Source organism: Salmo salar, chromosome ssa19, assembly GCF_905237065.1.
Source record: "Salmo salar chromosome ssa19, Ssal_v3.1, whole genome shotgun sequence".
Classification (NCBI taxonomy): domain Eukaryota; kingdom Metazoa; phylum Chordata; class Actinopteri; order Salmoniformes; family Salmonidae; genus Salmo; species Salmo salar.
The window spans coordinates 39,484,478-39,507,429 of NC_059460.1; the positions used below are offsets into that span (position 1 = coordinate 39,484,478).

The 22,952-nt window shown below is 47.4% G+C and overlaps 1 protein-coding gene across 3 annotated transcripts in view; it reads left to right on the forward strand.

Annotated features, from left to right (window-relative positions):
• Positions 1 to 22,952, forward strand: part of LOC106578757 (zinc finger MIZ domain-containing protein 1) — a 389,252-nt gene that overhangs the window by 352,344 nt on the left and 13,956 nt on the right. For all 3 annotated transcript variants that reach the window (XM_045702291.1, XM_045702290.1, XM_045702292.1), the window contains 14 exons: positions 1,164 to 1,387; positions 5,671 to 5,875; positions 6,161 to 6,451; positions 10,380 to 10,580; positions 11,884 to 11,958; positions 12,187 to 12,355; positions 13,026 to 13,167; positions 15,261 to 15,339; positions 15,473 to 15,604; positions 17,580 to 17,685; positions 19,173 to 19,401; positions 19,652 to 19,720; positions 19,967 to 20,202; positions 20,512 to 20,663. In XM_045702291.1, the coding sequence (XP_045558247.1) occupies positions 1,164 to 1,387; positions 5,671 to 5,875; positions 6,161 to 6,451; positions 10,380 to 10,580; positions 11,884 to 11,958; positions 12,187 to 12,355; positions 13,026 to 13,167; positions 15,261 to 15,339; positions 15,473 to 15,604; positions 17,580 to 17,685; positions 19,173 to 19,401; positions 19,652 to 19,720; positions 19,967 to 20,202; positions 20,512 to 20,663 (2,310 nt within the window). The remainder of the gene's footprint in view (positions 1 to 1,163; positions 1,388 to 5,670; positions 5,876 to 6,160; positions 6,452 to 10,379; positions 10,581 to 11,883; positions 11,959 to 12,186; positions 12,356 to 13,025; positions 13,168 to 15,260; positions 15,340 to 15,472; positions 15,605 to 17,579; positions 17,686 to 19,172; positions 19,402 to 19,651; positions 19,721 to 19,966; positions 20,203 to 20,511; positions 20,664 to 22,952) is intronic.

The following is a 22,952-nucleotide window of genomic DNA, read 5'->3' on the forward strand; positions in this document are numbered from 1 at the left end:
ACAGACATCATGACACCCAGGTCTCAGTCACTCCCTAACAGACATCATGACACCCAGGTCTCAGTCACTCCCTAACAGACATCATGACACCCAGGTCTCAGTCACTCCCTGACAGACATCATGACACCCAGGTCTCAGTCACTCCCTGACAGACATCATGACAACCAGGTCCCAGTCACTCCCTGACAGACATCATGACACCCAGGTCCCAGTCACTACCTGACAGACATCATGACACCAAGGTCTCAGTCACTCCCTGACAGACATCATGACAACCAGGTCCCAGTCACTCCCTGACAGACACCAGGTCTCAGTCACTTCCTGACAGACACCAGGTCTCAGTCACTCCCTGACAGACACCAGGTCTCAGTCACTCCCTGACAGACATCAGGTCTCAGTCACTCCCTGACAGACATCAGGTCTCAGTCACTCCCTGACAGACATCAGGTCTCAGTCACTCCCTAACAGACATCATGACACCCAGGTCTCAGTCACTCCCTAACAGACATCATGACCCCCAGGTCCCAGTCACTCCCTGACAGACATCATGACACCCAGGTCTCAGTCACTCCCTGACAGACATCATGACACCCAGGTCTCAGTCACTCCCTGACAGACATCATGACAACCAGGTCCCAGTCACTCCCTGACAGACATCATGACACCCAGGTCCCAGTCACTACCTGACAGACATCATGACACCAAGGTCTCAGTCACTCCCTGACAGACATCATGACAACCAGGTCCCAGTCACTCCCTGACAGACACCAGGTCTCAGTCACTTCCTGACAGACACCAGGTCTCAGTCACTCCCTGACAGACACCAGGTCTCAGTCACTCCCTGACAGACATCAGGTCTCAGTCACTCCCTGACAGACATCAGGTCTCAGTCACTCCCTGACAGACATCAGGTCTCAGTCACTCCCTAACAGACATCATGACACCCAGGTCTCAGTCACTCCCTAACAGACATCATGACCCCCAGGTCCCAGTCACTCCCTGACAGACATCAGGTCTCAGTCACTCCCTAACAGACATCATGACCCCCAGGTCCCAGTCACTCCCTAACAGACATCATGACCCCCAGGTCCCAGTCACTCCCTAACAGACATCATGACAGACTGAAATTAAACCAAACACATCTGTTTCTGTCTACCCACCAGGTGTTGGCAAACCACATGGCTAACAGCGGTAACCCCATGAACCCTGGTGGTAACCCCATGGGTCAGGGGGGTATGTCTGGGAACAACCAGGGGATGAACTCACCCCAGTACCCAGGCCAGCAGCAGCAGTTCCCCAACAAGGGCCAGCAGAACCAGGCTTACATGCAGCAGGGCCTGTATGGACGCCAGGGCTACCCCGGGGGAGGAGGAGGCTTCGGGGGGAAGTGAGTGTGGGCCCCGGGGGAGGAGGAGGCTTCGGGGGAAAAGATTGTGGGGAGGCTTTATGGTAGAGTCCTACATGGCACCATTTTCTATATTTAGAGTCAACCTGGTAGACAGGTAGAGTGGAGAGTCAGCCTGATAGACAGGTAGAGTGTGGAGAGTTGACCTGGCAGACAGGTAGAGTGTGGAGAGTTGACCTGGTATACAGGTAGAGTGTGGAGAGTTGGCCTGGTATACAGGTAGAGTGTGGAGAGTCAGCCTGGTAGACAGGTAGAGTGTGGAGAGTCAGCCTGGTAGACAGGTAGAGTGTGGAGAGTCAGCCTGGTAGAGTGTGGAGAGTCAGCCTGGTAGAGTGTGGAGAGTCAGCCTGGTAGAGTGTGGAGAGTCAGCCTGGTAGACAGGTAGAGTGTGGAGAGTCAGCCTGATAGACATGTAGAGTGTGGAGATTCAGCCTGGTAGAGTGTGGAGAGTCAGCCTGGTAGACAGGTAGAGTGTGGAGAGTCGGCCTGGTAGACAGGTAGTGTGGAGAGTCAGCCTGGTAGACAGGTAGAGTGTGGAGAGTCAGCCTGATAGACAGGTAGAGTGTGGAGAGTCAGCCTGGTAGACAGGTAGAGTGTGGAGAGTCAGCCTGGTAGACAGGTAGAGTGTGGAGAGTTAGCCTAGTAGACAGGTAGAGTGTGGAGAGTATGCCTGATAGACATGTAGAGTGTGGAGATTCAGCCTGGTAGAGTGTGGAGAGTCAGCATGGTAGACAGGTAGAGTGTGGAGAGTCAGCCTGGTAGACAGGTAGAGTGTGGAGAGTCAGCCTGGTAGACAGGTAGAGTGTGGAGAGTCGGCCTGGTTGACAGGTAGAGTGTGGAGAGTCGGCCTGATAGACAGGTAGAGTGTGGAGAGTCGGCCTGCAGACAGGTAGAGTGTGGAGAGTCGACCTGGTAGACAGGTAGAGTGTGGAGAGTCGGCCTGGTAGACAGGTAGAGTGTGGAGAGTTGACCTGGTATACAGGTAGAGTGTGGAGAGTTGGCCTGGTATACAGGTAGAGTGTGGAGAGTCAGCCTGGTAGACAGGTAGAGTGTGGAGAGTCAGCCTGGTAGACAGGTAGAGTGTGGAGAGTCAGCCTGGTAGAGTGTGGAGAGTCAGCCTGGTAGACAGGTAGAGTGTGGAGAGTCAGCCTGATAGACAGGTAGAGTGTGGCGAGTCAGCCTGGTAGACAGGTAGAGTGTGGAGAGTCAGCCTGGTAGACAGGTAGAGTGTGGAGAGTTAGCCTAGTAGACAGGTAGAGTGTGGAGAGTCAGCCTGATAGACATGTAGAGTGTGGAGATTCAGCCTGGTAGAGTGTGGAGAGTCAGCCTGGTAGACAGGTAGAGTGTGGAGAGTCGGCCTGGTAGACAGGTAGTGTGGAGAGTCAGCCTGGTAGACAGGTAGAGTGTGGAGAGTCAGCCTGATAGACAGGTAGAGTGTGGAGAGTCAGCCTGGTAGACAGGTAGAGTGTGGAGAGTCAGCCTGGTAGACAGGTAGAGTGTGGAGAGTTAGCCTAGTAGACAGGTAGAGTGTGGAGAGTATGCCTGATAGACATGTAGAGTGTGGAGATTCAGCCTGGTAGAGTGTGGAGAGTCAGCATGGTAGACAGGTAGAGTGTGGAGAGTCAGCCTGGTAGACAGGTAGAGTGTGGAGAGTCAGCCTGGTAGACAGGTAGAGTGTGGAGAGTCAGCCTGGTAGACAGGTAGAGTGTGGAGAGTCGGCCTGGTTGACAGGTAGAGTGTGGAGAGTCGGCCTGATAGACAGGTAGAGTGTGGAGAGTCGGCCTGCAGACAGGTAGAGTGTGGAGAGTCGACCTGGTAGACAGGTAGAGTGTGGAGAGTCGGCCTGGTAGACAGGTAGAGTGTGGAGCGTCGGCCTGGTAGACATGTAGAGTGTGGAGAGTCAGCCTGGTAGACAGGTAGAGTGTGGAGAGTTGAACTGGTAGACAGGTAGAGTGGAGAGTCAGCCTGGTAGACAGGTGGAGAGTCAGCCTGGTAGACAGGTAGAGTGTGAAGAGTTGAACTGGTAGACAGGTAGAGTGGAGAGTCGGCCTGGTAGACAGGTAGAGTATGGAGAGTCAGCCTGGTAGACAGGTATAGTGTGGAGATTTGAACTGGTAGACAGGTATAGTGTGGAGAGTTGAACTGGTAGACAGGTAGAGTGGAGAGTCGGCCTGGTAGACAGGTAGAGTGGAGAGTCAGCCTTGTAGACAGGTAGTGTGGAGAGTCAGCCTGGTAGACAGGTAGAGTGTGGAGAGTTGAACTGGTAGATAGGTAGTGGAGAATCGGCCTGGTAGACAGGTAGAGTGTGGAGAGTCAGCCTGATAGAGTGTGGAGAGTCAGCCTGGTAGACAGGTAGAGTGTGGAGAGTCAGCCTGGTAGACAGGTAGAGTGTGGAGAGTCAGCCTGGTAGACAGGTAGAGTGTGGAGAGTCAGCCTGGTAGACAGGTAGAGTGTGGAGAGTCGACCTGGTAGACAGGTAGAGTGTGGAGAGTCGGCCTGGTAGACAGGTAGAGTGTGGAGAGTCGGCCTGGTAGACAGGTAGAGTGTGGAGAATCGGCCTGGTAGACAGGTAGAGTGTGGAGAGTTGAACTGGTAGACAGGTAGAGTGGAGAGTCAGCCTGATAGACAGGTAGAGTGTGGAGAGTCTACCTGGTAGACAGGTAGAGTTTGAAGAGTTGAACTGGTAGACAGGTAGAGTGGAGAGTCGGCCTGGTAGACAGGTAGAGTGTGGAGAGTCAGCCTGATAGACAGGTAGAGTGTGGAGAGTCGGCCTGCAGACAGGTAGAGTGTGGAGAGTCGACCTGGTAGACAGGTAGAGTGTGGAGAGTCGACCTGGTAGACAGGTAGAGTGTGGAGAGTCGACCTGGTAGACAGGTAGAGTGTGGAGAGTCGACCTGGTAGACAGGTAGAGTGTGGAGAGTCGGCCTGGTAGACAGGTAGAGTGTGGAGCGTCGGCCTGGTAGACATGTAGAGTGTGGAGAGTCGGCCTGGTAGACAGGTAGAGTGTGGAGAGTTGAACTGGTAGACAGGTAGAGTGGAGAGTCAGCCTGGTAGACAGGTGGAGAGTCAGCCTGTTAAACAGGTGGAGAGTCAGCCTGGTAGACAGGTAGAGTGTGAAGAGTTGAACTGGTAGACAGGTAGAGTGGAGAGTCGGCCTGGTAGACAGGTAGAGTGTGGAGAGTCAGCCTGGTAGACAGGTAGAGTGTGGAGAGTTGAACTGGTAGATAGGTAGTGGAGAATCGGCCTGGTAGACAGGTAGAGTGTGGAGAGTCAGCCTGATAGAGTGTGGAGAGTCAGCCTGGTAGACAGGTAGAGTGTGGAGAGTCAGCCTGATAGACAGGTAGAGTGTGGAGAGTCAGCCTGGTAGACAGGTAGAGTGTGGAGAGTCAGCCTGGTAGACAGGTAGAGTGTGGAGAGTCAGCCTGGTAGACAGGTAGAGTGTGGAGAGTCGACCTGGTAGACAGGTAGAGTGTGGAGAGTCGGCCTGGTAGACAGGTAGAGTGTGGAGAATCGGCCTGGTAGACAGGTAGTGTGGAGAGTCGGCCTGGTAGACAGGTAGAGTGTGGAGAGTTGAACTGGTAGACAGGTAGAGTGGAGAGTCAGCCTGATAGACAGGTAGAGTGGAGAGTCGGCCTGTTAGACAGGTAGAGTGGAGAGTCGGCCTGGTAGACAGGTAGAGTGTGGAGAGTCGGCCTGGTAGGCAGGTAGAGTGTGGAGAGTCGGCCTGGTAGACAGGTAGAGTGTGGAGAGTTGAACTGGTAGACAGGTAGAGTGGAGAGTCGGCCTGGTAGACAGGTAGAGTGGAGAGTCGGCCTGGTAGACAGGTAAAGGGTCTGTGAAATATTGAATAGAACAATCATGTTATCGAGGGTTTATGTTTTGTAACTGAAAGTGCTGCCTGGTTGGTACACAGGCTTGTTGAAACCCATTGAGTGTATGAGGGGTTTATGTGCTGCCTGGTTGGTGTGGAGAGAGGACAGTCAGTCCATGTTGTCACCCATTTCAATCTCAAAATCACTTAAAACTTAAGGTAAAGTTTGAAGTTATCTCTCAGCTGTATACCAAAACACCCGTAGTGGGGGGAACCATTTTGAAATGTTTTTCAAATGTTTTAAGTAGGATAGAGTAAATGTATGTATGCAGAACCATGTATTGTGTTATGCAGCATGGCTGTGTTATGCAGCATCACTTTACACTCACCTACCCTCTACTTACTCAGTTATTGACTACATGATTGATGCTACCTTCTGTGTCCTGTCTACTAGTTACCCTGGAGGTCCTAACTCTGGTCCTGGTGGCATGGGCATGCCCCCTCACTCTCGTCCCCCTGGTGACTTCACCCAACCTGCTGCTGCCGCTGCCGCCGCCGCCGTCGCCGCGGCTGCTGCCACGGCTACCGCCACTGCCACGGCAACTGTTGCCGCCATGCAGCAGGACACTCAAAACAAGGACATGAACCAATATGGACCGGTATGTTGTAACGTTCATATATACACATATTAAGATAACCCTCTGTTAACACAGTAGATAGTTACAGCACACAAACCTACAGATAATTGTCTACTTTTGTATGGATGTGACAAATTATACAGGAGTGATTTTCCCTGAAGGCTTCGTAGCACTAAGATCGTCTTTCGTTTCGTTGCCTTTCATCATCTTTGTATTAGAAAATTAAGGGAAACTAAAAGCCAAAGCACTTCACCTTAATCCCACTTTCAGCTGTCAATTCTATTGATCCCTGTCCTTCTCTTCCAGATGACTTCGTCGTTCCAGATGGGGCCCAGCCAGGCTTACCAAAACCAGTTCATGAACCAGGGGCCAGGGGGGCCCAGGGGCCCTTCATCCCTCCCAGGGAACATGGGCCCCGGTCCGGGCATGAACCCCTCCAACATGGTCTCCTCCCACATGGGAATGAACCAGCCCCGGCCCCAGGGGATGGTGCCCTTTGGAGGACACGGGGGCCAGAGAATACCCCAGCAGGGATACCCAGGATCCAGGCCTCAGGGTATGGGCATGCAGGGTGTGAAGAGACCCTACCCTGGAGAGGTGAGTGGATATGTAGGAGGGTGAAACTACCATGACTCCTCTATAGCTCAGTTGGTTGAGCATGGCGCTTGCAATGCCAGGACAGTGAGTTCAATTCCCGGGACCACCTACAGTGAGGGAAAAATGTATTTGATCCCCTGCTGATTTTGTACGTTTGCCCACTGACAAAGAAATGATCAGTCTATAATTTTAATGGTAGGTTTATTTGAACAGTGAGAGACAGAATAATAACAACAAAATCCAGAAAAACGCATGTCAAAAATGTTATAAATTGATTTGCATTTTAATGAGGGAAATAAGTATTTGACCCCCTCTCAATCAGAAAGATTTCTGGCTCCCAGGTGTCTTTTATACAGGTAACGAGCTGAGATTAGGAGCACACTCTTAAAGGGAATGCTCCTAATCTCAGCTTGTTACCTGTATAAAAGACACCTGTCCACAGAAGCAATCAATCAGATTCCAAACTCTCCACCATGGCCAAGACCAAAGAGCTCTCCAAGGATGTCAGGGACAAGATTGTAGACCTACACAAGGCTGGAATGGGCTACAAGACCATCGCCAAGCGGCTTGGTGAGAAGGTGACAACAGTTGGTGCGATTATTCGCAAATGGAAGAAACACAAAAGAACTGTCAATCTCCCTCGGCCTGGGGCTCCATGCAAGATCTCACCTTGTGGAGTTGCAATGATCATGAGAACGGTGAGGAATCAGCCCACAAGTACACGGGAGGATCTTGTCAATGATCTTAAGGCAGCTGGGACCATAGTCACCAAGAAAACAATTGGTAACACACTACGCCGTGAAGGACTGAAATCCTGCAGCGCCCGCAAGGTCCCCCTGCTCAAGAAAGCACATATACATGCCCGTCTGAAGTTTGCCAATGAACATCTGAATGATTCAGAGGACAACTGGGTGAAAGTGTTGTGGTCAGATGAGACCAAAATGGAGCTCTTTGGCATCAACTCAACTCGCCGTATTTGGAGAAGGAGGAATGCTGCCTATGACCCCAAGAACACCATCCCTACCGTCAAACATGGAGGTGCAAACATTATGCTTTGGGGGTGTTTTTCTGCTAAGGGGACAGGACAACTTCACCGCATCAAAGGGACGATGGACGGGGCCATGTAGCGTCAAATCTTGGGTGAGAACCTCCTTCCCTCAGCCAGGGCATTGAAAATGGGTCGTGGATGGGTATTCCAGCATGACAATGACCCAAAACACCCGGCCAAGGCAACAAAGGAGTGGCTCAAGCAGAAGCACATTAACCTCTATGGGACCGGCGGGACGAATTCGTCCCACCTACGTAACAGCCACTGCCAGCCTGTGGCGCGATTTTCAAAATCTTCAAAATCCTATTACTTCAATTTCTCAAACATATGACTATTTTACAGCCATTTAAAGATAAGACTCTCGTTAATCTAACCACACTGTCCGATTTCAAAAAGGCTTTACAACGAAAGCAAAACATTAGATTATGTCAGCAGAGTACCAAGCCAGAAATAATCAGACACCCATTTTTCAAGCCAGCATATAATGTCACCAAAACCCAGAAGACAGCTAAATGCAGCACTCACCTTTGATGATCTTCATCAGATGACAACCCTAGGACATTATGTTATACAATACATGCATGTTTTGTTCAATCAAGTTCATATTTATATCAAAAACCAGCTTTTTACATTAGCATGTGACGTTCAGAACTAGCATACCCCCGCAAACTTACGGGGAATTCGCTAACATTTTACTAAATTACTCACGATAAACGTTCACAAAAAGCATAACAATTATTTTAAGAATTATAGATACAGACCTCCTCTATGCACTCGATATGTCCGATTTTAAAATAGCTTTTTGGTGAAAGCACATTTTGCAATATTCTAAGTACATAGCCCAGGCATCACGGGCTCGCTATTTAGACACCCGGCAAGTTTAGCACTCACCATAATCATATTTACTATTATAAAAATGTCATTACCTTTTGTTGTCTTCGTCAGAATGCACACCCAGGACGTCTACTTCAATAACAAATGTTGGTTTGGTCCAAAATAATCCATCGTTATATCCGAATAGCGGCGTTTTGTTCGTATGCGTTCCAGACACTATCCGAAATAGTAAAGAAGTGTCGCGCTTGGCGCAATTCCTGACAATAAAATTCAAAGTATTCCATTGCCGTACGTCGAAGCATGTCAACCGCTGTTTAAAATCAATTTTTACGTCATTTTTCTCGTAGAAAAGCGCTAATATTCCGACAGGGAATCTCCTTTTCGGCAAACAGAGGAAAAAATCCCAAAGGCGGGGGCGGTCGGGGTCACGCGCATAAGCTAGTGTCTCTTGATGGGCCACTTGAGAAAGGCGATAATGTGTTTCAGCCTGGGGCTGGAATGACGACATTCTCTTTTTTCCCGGGCTATGAGAGCCTATGGACGACGTGGGAAGTGTCACGTTAGAGCAGAGATCCTTAGTAAATGATAGAGATGGCAAAGAAGTTCCAGAAATGGTCAGACAGGCCACTTCCTGTAAAGGAATCTCTCAGGTTTTGACCTGCCATTTGAGTTCTGTTATACTCACAGACACCATTCAAACAGTTTTAGAAAATTTAGGGTGTTTTCTATCCATATGTAATAAGTATATGCATATTCTAGTTACTGAGTAGGAGTGGTAACCAGATTAAATCGGGTATGTTTTTTATCCAGCCGTGTCAATGCTGCCCCCTAGCCCTAACAGGTTTTAAGGTCCTGGAGTGGCCTAGCCAGTCTCCAGACCTTAATCCCATAGAAAATCTGTGGAGGGACCTGATGGTTCGAGTTGCCAAACGTCAGCCTCAAAACCTTAATGACTTGGAGAAGATTTGCAAAGAGGAGTGGGACAAAATCCCCCTCCTGAGATGTGTGCAAACTTGGTGGCCAACTACAAGAAACGTCTGACCTCTGTGATTGCCAACAAGGGTTTTGCCACCAAGTACTAAGTCATGTTTTGCAGAGGGGTCAAATACTAATTTCCCTCATTGAAATGCAAATCAATTTATAACATTTTTGAAATGCGTTTTTCTGGATTTTTTTGTTGTTATTCTGTCTCCCACTGTTCAAATAAACCTACCATTAAAATTATAGACTGATCATTTCTTTGTCAGTGGGCAAACGTACAAAATCAGCAGGGGATCAAATACTTTTTTCCCTCACTGTATATGTAAAACATTTATACACATTGGATAAAAGTGTCTGCTAAATGACAGATATTATTAATATATTATGACTAGCAATATGGCTCACTGTAGATATTGATATACTTATCTGTGTTTATTAGGCTACCCTCGATTGATGTTAAACTAAAGCAAAGTTTGCTAATTTCCATTATAAACTGGGTGGTTCGAGCCCTGAATGCTGATTGGCTGAAAGCCGTGGTATATCAGACCGTATACCATGGGTATGACAAAACAATTATTTTTACTAGTCTAATTAAGTTGGTAACCAGTTTATAATAGCAATAAGGCACCTCGGGTGTTTGTGATATATGGCCAATATACCACAGCTAACGGCTGTGTCCAGGCACTCCGCGTTGTGTCATGGTTAAGAACAGTCCTTAGCCGTGGTATATTGGCCATATATCACACCCCCTCGGCCCTTATTGGTTAAATGAAACATGATCTAATATGATTCAGTTCTTTTTGGATGGTAACTTCCTATTGGATGGTAACTTCCTATTGGATGGTAACTTCCAATTGGATGGTAACTTCCTGGATCAAATATTGTATAGTATTATGGGTATTTAGTACTTTATGTATACCTTTTATTTGTACATTATTGTGATATTGTAATATATTCCTCCCTAGCCTGTCTATTGATAACTTCATCATTATTGTCCAATCAATCAACTACTTGATGAAATACTTAACTGTAATATATTTCCTTCTTTCGTTCCTCCCTATGAAGCCTAACTACGGAGGGCAGCAGTATGGTCCAGGACCGAACAGTCAAGGGTTCCCTCAGCAGCAGAGCCAGTACCCCACCCACACCCCCAACCCCTCCAGGCCACTCCCGTCCCCCAACTACCCAGGCCAGAGAATGCCTGGTGGGCAGCAGATCCAGGGCCAGTACCCCCCTCCTGGAGGGGCCATGGGACAGTACTACAAGGTAAGCAGCCATAGACACTAGAGCAGGGCCCTCCAACCCTGTTCTTGGAGAGATACCCTCCAACCCTGTTCCTGCAGAGATACCCTCCAACCCTGTTCCTGCAGAGATACCCTCCAACCCTGTTCCTGGAGAGATACCCTCCAACCCTGTTCCTGGAGAGATACCCTCCAACCCTGTTCCTGGAGAGATACCCTCCAACCCTGTTCCAGGAGAGATACCCTGTTCCTGGAGAGATACCCTCCAACCCTGTTCCTGGAGAGATACCCCCCAACCCAGTTCCTGGAGAGATACCCCCCAACCCTGTTCCTGGAGAGATACCCTACAACCCTGTTCCTGGAGAGATACCCTCCTGTAGGTTTTAACTCCAACCCTGTTCCTGGAGAGAGACCCTCATGTATGTTTTAACTCCAACCCTGTTCCTGGAGAGATACCCACAACCCTGTTCCTGGAGAGATACCCTCCAACCCTGTTCCTGGAGAGATACCCTCCAACCCTGTTCCTGGAGAGATACCCTCCAATCCTGTTCCTGGAGAGATACCCTCCAACCCTGTTCCTGGAGAGGTACCCTCCAACCCTGTTCCAGGAGAGATACCCTCCTGTAGTTAAGACTTACACGAGGGTATCTCTCCAGGAACAGGGTTGGAGTTAAAACATACAGGAGGGTATCTCTTCAGGAACAGGGTTGGAGTTAAAACCTACAGGAGTGTATCTCTCCAGGAACAGGGTTGGAGTTAAAACCTACAGGAGGGTATCTCTCCAGGAACAGGGTTGGAGGGTATCTCTGCAGGAACAGGGTTGGAGGGTATCTCTCCAGGAACAGGGTTGTAGTTAAAACCAACAGGAGGGTAGCTCTCCAGGAACAGGGTTGTAGTTAAAACCAACAGGAGGGTAGCTCTCCAGGAACAGGGTTGGAGGGTATCTCTCCAGGAACAGGGTTGGAGTTAAAACCTACAGGAGGGTAGCTCTCCAGGAACAGGGTTGGAGGGTATCTCTCCAGGAACAGGGTTGGAGTTAAAACCTACAGGAGGGTAGGTCTCCAGGAACAGGGTTAGAGGGTATCTCTCCAGGAACAGGGTTGGAGTTAAAACCTACAGGAGGGTAGCTCTCCAGGAACAGGGTTGGAGAAAGTTGTACTAGAGTCCATAGTGAGTGACTACTGATAGTACAGTGTATGTGTACTGAGTTGTGCACCATTATAACGAGGTCATCTAATGGTATAACTAGGTCATCTGTAAGTCGCTCTGGATAAGAGCATCTGTTAAATGACGTAAATGTAAATGTTTTGTTCTGTTTCTTTTTGCAGCAGGAGCCTTTCAACGGCCAAAGTAACAACTTCTCTGGGAGTGGATATCAGTACAGCCAAGGCAATATGAATGGGGTAGGCTTTACAATCACCTTACTAACACCAATGTATGATACCTGATGAAATAGGCCACATTTGATTTAATCTATGCACATAGTTATATATTTATGGGTGTTTATACATATTCTATATTTTTTATGCAATTAGCTGTATTTTATGTGTTTTTGCAAATAGTTATTTAATTATTTAAAATTATAATAATACAATTATATTTATATTTTCATCTGTTATAATCCATTGCAGCCTCCTCGACCGGTGGGTAACTACCCCCACTCCCCTGTGCCTGGCAACCCGACTCCGCCCATGACCCCAGGAAGTAGTATCCCTCCCTACATGTCTCCCAATCACGACGTCAAGCCCCCCTTCCCTCCAGACATCAAACCAAATATCACTGCTCTTCCTCCTCCTCCAGGTCAGTCAGTCTCTCAATTCAATTCAAAGGGCTTTATTGGCGTGGGAAACTTAAGTAAACATTTACACTCACAAAAGTTTCAAGGGAATAGAGACATTTGAAAATGTTATATTATAGCTATGTGCTCTCTCTCTCTCTCTCTCTCTCTCTCTCTCTCTCTCTCTCTCGCTCTCTCTCTCTCTCTCTCTCGCTCTCTCTCGCTCTCTCTCGCTCTCTCTCGCTCTCTCTCTCTCTCACACACACACACACACACACACACACTTCCTCCACCTTCAGGTTAGTCTCTTTACATAGTGTCACAGCAGAGGACTTCCTATCCCAACTGTCATCATGTCCTCATCTGATACCTAATCTTACATGTCCCTTTGTCATTAGAATTAACTTTATTGTCCCGTCATCATTGAACCGTTGTTGTTTTATAAAGTTCTTTGTTTGTTGTAATTTGATCACTGGTTCCTTTTGATGTACTTTCTATTTTCTGCATTTCGGTGCAGCAGGGTTCCCTTGAAGAAGAGACTTTGGTCTCAATGAGACTTCCCTTCATAAAAAAATTCAAAAAAGTGAAATAAATAAAAGTGTTTGAATAAAGATTCAGTATAATTGGTACAGTATCACCAACCAACCTTTATTTGAGGAGAAGTTTGACCGTCTCCTTTTTTCTCTCTCCCAGCCAACCCCAACGAGGAGCTGCGTCTGACCTTCCCGGTGAGGGACGGGGTGGTCCTAGAGCCCTTCAGACTGGAGCACAACCTGGCTGTCAGTAACCATGTCTTCCACCTCCGCCCCTCCGTACACCAGACCCTCGTGTGGAGGTAAGGCTTTCCTCTACACCTCTCAAATTCAATTCTGGACCTGGAGGTCAGTTCCACTCTTCGTTTTCCCCATTCTTCCCCTCTAACCAGGGACTGATTTAGACCTGAGATTCTGGACCTGGAGGTCAGTTCCACTCTGCGTTTCCCCATTCTTCCCCTCTAATCAGGGACTGATTTAGACCTGAGATTCTGGACCTGGAGGTCAGTTCCACTCTGCGTTTCCCCATTCTTCCCCTCTAATCAGGACTGATTTAGACCTGAGATTCTGGACCAGGAGGTCAGTTCCACTCTGCGTTTCCCCATTCTTCCCCTCTAACCAGGGACTGATTTAGACCTGAGATTCTAGACCTGGAGGTCAGTTCCACTCTGCGTTTCCCCATTCTTCCCCTCTAACCAGGGACTGATTTAGACCTGAGATTCTAGACCTGGAGGTCAGTTCCACTCTGCGTTTCCCCATTCTTCCCCTCTAACCAAGGACTGATTTAGACCTGAGATTCTAGACCAGGAGGTCAGTTCCACTCTGCGTTTCCCCATTCTTCCCCTCTAACCAGGGACTGATTTAGACCTGAGATTCTGGACCTGGAGGTCAGTTCCACTGCGTTTCCCCATTCTTCCCCTCTAATCAGGGACTGATTTAGACCTGAGACACCAGGTGGGTGCAATTAATTATCAGGTAGAAAAGAAAATCAGCAGACTCTGGACCTCGTAGGATAAGAGTTGGATACCCTTGCCCCACACCCTAACCTGCACCCTAACTCTACACCCTAACCCTATACCCAACCCACACCCTAACCCTATACCCTATACCCTAACCCAACACCATATACCCTACCCACACTCTAACTCTACACCCTAACCCTATACCCTACCCCAACACCATATACCCTACCCACACCCTAACCCTACACCCTACCCGAACACCCTAACTCTACACCCTAACTCTACACCCTAACCCTATACCCTAACCCTACACCCTAACCCTACACCCTAACTCTACACCCTAACCCTATACCCTACCCCAACACCATATACCCTACCCACACTCTAACTCTACACCCTAACCCTACACCCTAACTCTACACCGTATACCCTAACTCTACACCCTAACTCTACACCCTACCTCAACACCCTAACCCTACACCCTAACCCTACATCCTAACTCTACACCCTAACCCTACACCCTAACCCTACACCCTAACCCTACACCCTACACCCTAACTCTACACCCTAACTCTACACCCTAACTCTACACCCTAACTCTACACCCTGACCCTACACCCTAACTCTACACCCTTGGTCAATATGTAGGAGGGTGTTCCTCTATTGGTCAGTATGTAGGAGGGTGTTCCTCTATTGGTCAGTATGTAGGAGGGTGTTCCTCTATTGGTCAGTATGTAGGAGGGTGTTCCTTTATTGGTCAGTATGTAGGAGGGTGTTCCTCTATTGGTCAGTATGTAGGAGGGTGTTCCTCTATTGGTCAGTATGTAGGAGGGTGTTCCTCTATTGGTCAGTATGTAGGAGGGTGTTCCTCTATTGGTCAGTGTGTAGGAGGGTGTTCCTCTATTGTTCAGTATGTAGGAGGGTGTTCCTCTATTGGTCAGTATGTAGGAGGGTGTTCCTCTATTGGTCAGTGTTGTATGTAAAGTACAGCCCTGATTATGGATCAGGGTACAGTAGTATGCAGTGAAAAGAATCTGTACATTTTAAGAACCTTAGGCAGAGTGTACATTGTATATCCTGTTGTTATCAGCCATTTTACAGATGTACTAGCTTTGGTCAATCCTTCTCCCAGAGCGAATGCGAGGTTACAGTCTGGCCACACTAGCTTATAGATGAACTGACAGGTTGTCTTCCTCTGTCCCCCTGCAGGTCAGATGTGTAGCTGCAGTTTAAATGCCAGGTTGTCTTCCTCTGTCCCCCTGCAGGTCAGATGTGGAGCTGCAGTTGAAATGCCAGGTTGTCTTCCTCTGTCCCCCTGCAGGTCAGATGTGGAGCTGCAGTTTAAATGCCAGGTTGTCTTCCTCTGTCCCCCTGCAGGTCAGATGTGGAGCTGCAGTTTAAATGCCAGGTTGTCTTCCTCTGTCCCCCTTCAGGTCAGATCTGGAGCTGCAGTTTAAATGTTACCACCACGAGGACCGACAAATGAACACCAACTGGCCTGCCTCGGTCCAGGTCAGTAACAACACCACACACACACACACACACACACACACACACACACACACACACACACACACACACACACACACACACACACACACACACACACACACACACACACTAACCGTCCCTTTCCTCTGTGCAGGTCAGTGTTAATGCCACGCCGCTCACCATCGAGCGCGGCGACAACAAGACGTCCCACAAGCCCCTGCACCTGAAACAAGTCTGCCAACCAGGAAGGAACACCATCCAGATCACAGTTACCGCCTGCTGCTGTGTGAGTACTGTACTGACACTACTACTACTACTAATGGTGGTGGTGTTGATGTTGATGATTGTGGTGATGAGGATGTAATGATGATGATGGTAATGAGGATAACGATGAGGATTGTGGTGATGATGGTGGTGATGATGTTGGTGATGATGATGATTGTGGTGATGATGATGGTGATGATGATGGGGATAATGGTGATGAGGATGATGTTGGTGATGATGGTAATGATGATGGTAATGAGGATTGTGGTGATGATGATGTTGGTGATGATGATGATGATTGTGGTGATGATGATGGGGATAATGAGGATGATGGTGGTGATGATGGTGGTGATAATGGTGATGAGGATGATGAGGATTGTGGTGGTGATGGTGATGATGATGGTAATGAGGACGAAGATGAGGATTGTGGTGATGAGGATGGTGGTGATGATGATGAGGATTGTGGTGATGATGAGGATGGTGGTGATGAGGATGTTGAGGATGGTGATGATGATGATGAGGATGGTGGTGATGATGAGGATGGTGGTGATGATGATGATGATGAGGATGGTAATGATGATGAGGATAAAGATGAGGATTACGGATGGTGATGATGATGATGATGGTAATGAGGATGAAGATGAGGATTGTGGTGATGATGGTGGTGATGATGTTGGTGATGATGATGATGAGGATGGTAATGATGATGATGGTAATGAGGATTGTGGTGATGATGGTGGTGATGATGTTGGTGATGATGATGATGATTGTGGTGATGATGATGAGGATAATGAGGATGATGGTGGTGATGATGGTGGTGATAATGGTGATGATGAGGATTGTGGTGGTGATGGTGATGATGATGTAATGAGGACGAAGATGAGGATTGTGGTGATGAGGATGGTGGTGATGATGATGAGGATTGTGGTGATGATGAGGATGGTGGTGATGAGGATGATGAGGATGGTGATGATGATGAGGATGGTGGTGATGATGATAATGAGGATGGTAATGAGGATGAAGATGAGGATTATGGTGGTGATGATGTTGGTGATGATGATGATGATTGTGGTGATGATGATGGGGATAATGAGGATAATGGTGGTGATGATGTTGGTGATGATGATGATGAGGATGTAATGATGATAATGAGGATGAAGATGAGGAGTGTGGTGATGAGGATGATGGTGGTGATGATGTTGGTGATGATGATGATGGTAATGAGGATGAAGATGAGGATTGTGGTGTGGATGATGTTGGTGATGATGATGGTAATGAGGATGAAGATGAGGATTCTGGTGATGATGATGGTGGTGATAATGGTGATGAGGATGATGAGGATTGTGGTGGTGATGGTGATGATGATGGTAATGAGGACGAAGATGAGGATTGTGGTGATGAGGAAGGTGGTGATGATGATGAGGATTGTGGTGATGATGAGGATGATGAGGATGGTGATGATGATGAGGATGGTGGTGATGATGAGGATGGTGGTGATGATGATGATGAGGATGGTAATGATGATGAGGATAAAGATGAGGATTGTGGTGATGAGGATGATGGTGGTGATGTTGGTGATGATGAGAATGATGGTGGTAATGAGGAGGAGGATTGTGGTGATGAGGATGATGGTGGTGATGATGATGATGATGGTAATGAGGATGAAGATGAGGATTATGGTGATGATGGTGGTGATAATGGTGATGAGAATGATGAGGATTGTGGTGATGATGAGGAGGATTGTATTGATGATGAGGATGATTGTGGTGATGAGGATGATGGTGGTGATCATGGTGATGAGAATGATGAGGATTGTGGTGATGATGAGGATTGTGGTGATGATGAGGAGGATTGTGGTGATGAGGATGATGGTGGTGATGATGAGGATGAAGATGAGGATTGTTGTGATGATGAGGATGATAATGGTGATGATAATGAGGATAATGTAATGACGGTGGGGATAATAATGATAATGATGATGCTCCTCTCCTCTACAGTCTCACCTGTTTGTACTGCAACTGGTCCACAGACCCTCTGTCCGCTCCGTCCTGCAAGGCTTACTGAAGAAGAGGCTACTGCCTGCAGAGCACTGCATCACCAAAGGTACACTACTGTCATCCCTCCCTCTAATACTGAGTGACCCTCTCTCTCTGGTACTGAGTGACCCTCTCCCTCTGGTACTGAGTGACCCTCTGTCTCTGGTACTGAGTGACCCTCTCCCTCTGGTACTGAGTGACCCTCTGTCTCTGGTACTGAGTGACCCTCTCCCTCTGGTACTGAGTGACCCTCTCTCTCTGGTACTGAGTGACCCTCTCCCTCTGGTACTGAGTGACCCTCTGTCTCTGGTACTGAGTGACCCTCTGCCTCTGGTACTGAGTGACCCTCTCCCTCTGGTACTGAGTGACCCTCTCCCTCTGGTACTGAGTGACCCTCTGTCTCTGGTACTGAGTGACCCTCTCCCTCTGGTACTGAGTGACCCTCTGTCTCTGGTACTGAGTGACCCTCTGCCTCTGGTACTGAGTGACCCTCTCCCTCTGGTACTGAGTGACCCTCTCTCTCTGGTACTGAGTGACCCTCTCCCTCTGGTACTGAGTGACCCTCTGCCTCTGGTACTGAGTGACCCTCTCCCTCTGGTACTGAGTGACCCTCTCCCTCTGGTACTGAGTGACCCTCTGTCTCTGGTACTGAGTGACCCTCTGTCTCTGGTACTGAGTGACCCTCTGTCTCTGGTACTGAGTGACCCTCTCCCTCTGGTACTGAGTGACCCTCTGTCTCTTGTACTGAGTGAACCTCTGTCTCTGGTACTGAGTGACCCTCTCGCTCTGATTGATTGATCTTATTTTACCTTTTAAACTGAACATGTGTCTACATAGCTTTTTAAAATAATCAAGGACAACATAATAAAGTTGACCCCTTATCTCCACTGTGGTCCTCCTCCCATCTCCCTTATCTCCATTGTGGTCCTCCTCCCATCTCCCTTATCTCCATTGTGGTCCTCCTCTCATCTCCACTGTGGTCCTCCTCCCATCTCCCTTATCTCCATTGTGGTCCTCCTCCCATCTCCCTTATCTCCATTGTGGTCCTCCTCCCATCTCCATTGTGGTCCTCCTCCCATCTCCCTTATCCCCAATGTGGTCCTCCTCCCATCTCCATTGTGGTCCTCCTCCCATCTCCCTTATCTCCATTGTGGTCCTCCTCCCATCTCCATTGTGGCCTCCTCCCATCTCCATTGTGGTCCTCCTCTCATCTCCACTGTGGTCCTCCTCCCATCTCCATTGTGGTCCTCCTCCCATCTCCTTTATCTCCACTGTGGTCCTCCTCCCATCTCCATTGTGGTCCTCCTCTCATCTCCACTGTGGTCCTCCTTCCATCTCCATTGTGGTCCTCCTCCCATCTCCATTGTGGTCCTCCTCCCATCTCCCTTATCTCCACTGTGGTCCTCCTCCCATCTCCACTGTGTTCCTCCTCCCAACTCCACTGTGGTCCTCCTCCCATCTCCCTTATCTCCACTGTGGTCCTCCTCTCATCTCCCTTATCTCCATTGTGGTCCTCCTCCCATCTCAATTGTGGTCCTCCTCCCATCTCCCCAGTTAAGAGAAACTTCAGCAGCGTAGCGGCGTCCTCTGGGAACACCACTCTGAATGGCGAGGATGGTGTTGAACAGACGGCCATCAAGGTCTCCCTCAAATGTCCAATCACCTTCCGGCGGATCCAACTTCCAGCCAGAGGTCATGACTGTAAACATGTCCAGTGCTTTGATTTGGAATCCTACTTACAGTTGAACTGTGAGCGAGGAACGTGGCGATGTCCAGTATGCAAGTAAGTTGGGACTGCAGTTGAACATGGGGTGGGTGATCCTAACCTGGTTGGGTGAAACTGGAACTTTTACAGTAATGTTGAAATAATGTGCACTGACCCTGTAAAACTACATTGAATAAAGTTATTTATGCTATATCTGAAATACTCAGTTAATAGTTAATAAACAAAGAGTTGAAAAGATCAATGACCACTCTGATGGTTACCTTCTGTATTCAGTCAGTAATGTTTATGTCCTCTCTGTCCTCCGCAGTAAAACAGCGTTATTAGAGGGACTAGAAGTCGACCAGTACATGTGGGGGATCCTGAATGCCATCCAAAAGTAAGATGGCTATCCCAGCATCCTCACCATACTCATCAAACCCCCCCCCCCCCCCCTACTGCACCAATCACCATGAATGTTATCACTTATCAACCTTATCAAGATTTTTTGAAAGGTTTAGATTAATAAAGATATGTTGTTGACTTCTGTAAAGTGGAACCATTGTTTATTGGGATGCAGGAATAAAGCGCAATATTCATTCTGCAGCTTTCTCTTTACGTCATCTCACTATTCCCCCCCCGCTAGCTCGGAGTTTGAGGAGGTGACCATAGACCCTTCGTGTAGTTGGAGACCTGTGGCCATCAAGTCTGATATCCATATCAAGGAGGATCCAGATGGACCCATGGCAAAGAGGTTCAAGACCATGAGCCCCGCCCAGATGACCCTGCCCAACGTGATGGAGATGATTGCCCTGCTCGGCCCAGGGCCCTCGCCCTACCCGCCCCAACAGGGGGGCAACAACAGCGAATACGGAAGCCATGGTACATTATTTATTTAGCCTCTTTCTTCCTAACTTAATCCTCTTAGTTCCTGGAGGAACATAGGGCCAAGGTACATTATTTAGAGATACTTTCTTCGTAACTTAATCCTCTTAGTTCCTGGAGGAACATAAGGCCAAGGTACCAACAATGGGTTTTTAGATTATATTTCTGTGTACATAAAAACATAGAACAAGAGCCTCTATTTATTTCTGTACTTATATCATAATGATTATGTGATTTGAAAAATAAATACAAATAAAATAACCTCTAAAAGTAACTTGCTTGTTTTGATTTTTGTTGTGTTACTAGGTAACAGTTACCAGGGCCACAGCGGGGGCTTTGACTTCCCCCATGGGAACCACGGTGGTACGACCATGAACGACTTCATGCACGGCCCCGCTCTGTCCCACCCGCCAGACATGGCACAGGACAAACCCCTCACACACAGCATGCCTGACTCTGTAAGTTAAAGTTTGCACGTTTTCAAGTTTACTGCCATGTGTGATGTATACAGAGGGTAGTGCGTACGGCCCAGTACATCACTGGGGTCAAGCTTCCTGCCATCCAGGACCTCTATACCAGATACCAAAATTGTCAAAGACTCCAGCCACCCTAGTCATAGACTGTTCTCTCTGCTACCACATGGCAAGCGGTACCGGAGTGCCAAGTTTAGGTCCAAAAGGCTTCTTAACAGCTTCTACCCCCAAGCCATAAGACCCAGGTAATCAAAGGGCTACCCAGACCCCGCTTTTACGCTGCTGCTACTCTCTGTTTATTATCTATGCATAGTCACTTTAACTCTACCTACATGTACATATTACCTCAATTACCTCGACTAACCGGTGTCCCCGCACATTGACTCTGTACCGGTACCCCCTGTATATAGCCTTGCTTGTTATTTTACTGCTGCTGTTTAATTGTTTGTTACTTTTATTTTTTATTTTTTATTTTCTACTTATCTATTTTTTACTTAACACTTATTTTTATTTTTTTCTTAACTTCTTAAAGCCTTGTTGGTTAACCTGTTGGGGGTAGGGGGCAGTATTGACACGGCCGGATAAAAAACGTACCCGATTTAATCTGGTTACTACTCCTGCCCAGTAACTAGAATATGCATATAATTATTGGCTTTGGATAGAAAACACCCTAACGTTTCTAAAACTGTTTGAATGGTGTCTGTGAGTATAACAGAACTCATATGGCAGGCAAAAACCTGAGAAGATTCCTTACAGGAAGTGCCCTCTCTGACAAGATCTTGTTCTTCTTGTCTCTGTTTATTGAAGACTGAGGATCTTTGCTGTAACGTGACACTTCCTACGGCTCCCATAGGCTCTCAGAGCCCGGGAAAAAGCTGAATGATATCGAGGCAGCCCCAGGCTGAAACACATTATCGCTTTTGGCAAGTGGCCGATCAGAGGACAATGGGCTTAGGCGCGTGCACGAGTCGACCCCGTGCTTTATTTTCCTTCGTCTTTTTACCTAAATGCAGATTCCCGGTCGGAATATTATCGCTTTTTTACGAGAAAAATGGCATAAAAACATAAAAATTTTAAACAGCGGTTGACATGCTTCGAAGTACGGTAATGGAATATTTAGAAATGTTTTGTCACGAAATGCGCCGAAATGCGCCGCCCTTCTTACCCTTTCGGATAGTGTCTTGAACGCACTAACAAAACGCCGCTGTTTGGATATAACTATGGATTATTTGTGACCAAACCAACATTTGTTATTGAAGTAGAAGTCCTGGGAGGGCATTCTGATGAAGAACACCAAAGGTAATCAAACTTTTCTAATTGTAAATCGGAGTTTGGTGAAGGCTAAACTTGCTGGGTGTCTAAATAGCTAGCCCTTGATGCCGGGCTATCTACTTAGAATATTGCAAAATGTGCTTTCACCGAAAAGCTATTTTAAAATCGGACATATCGAGTGCATAGAGGAGTTCTGTATCTATAATTCTTAAAATAATTGTTATGCTTTTTGTGAACGTTTATCGTGAGTAATTTAGTACATTTTTTGTAAATTCACCGGAAGTTTATGCTAGTTCTGAACGTCACATGCTAATGTAAAAAGCTGGTTTTTGATATAAATATGAACTTGATTGAACAAAACATGCATGTATTGTATAACATAATGTCCTAGGGTTGTCATCTGATGAAGATCATCAAAGGTTAGTGCTGCATTTAGCTGTCTTCTGGGTTTTTGTGACATTATATGCTAGCTTGAAAAATGGGTCTGATTATTTCTGGCTGGGTACTCTGCTGACATAATCTAATGTTTTGCTTTCGTTGTAAAGCCTTTTTGAAATCGAACAGTGTGGTTAGATTAACGAGAGTCTTGTCTTTAAAATGGTGTAAAATAGTCATATGTTTGAGAAATTGAAGTAATAGCATTTCTAAGGTATTTGAATAACGCGCCACGGGATTTCACTGGCTGTTACGTAGGTGGGACGAAATCGTCCCACTGGCCCTAGAGAAGTTAAAGCTTCTTTGGGCTCAAATCCCGTTAACGGGATCGATTTGACAACATCCGGTGAAATGGCAGAGCGCCAAATATTTATTTTTAAATAAAAAATATTTTACTTTCATACATTCACAAGTGCAACACACCAAATTAAAGCTTAACTTCTCGTTAATCTAGCCACCATGTCAGATTTCAAAAAGGCTTTACGGCGAAAGCCAACCATGCGATTATCTTAGGACAGCGCCCAGCATACCAACAACACATGAAAATCAGATTTCAACCCGCTAGGC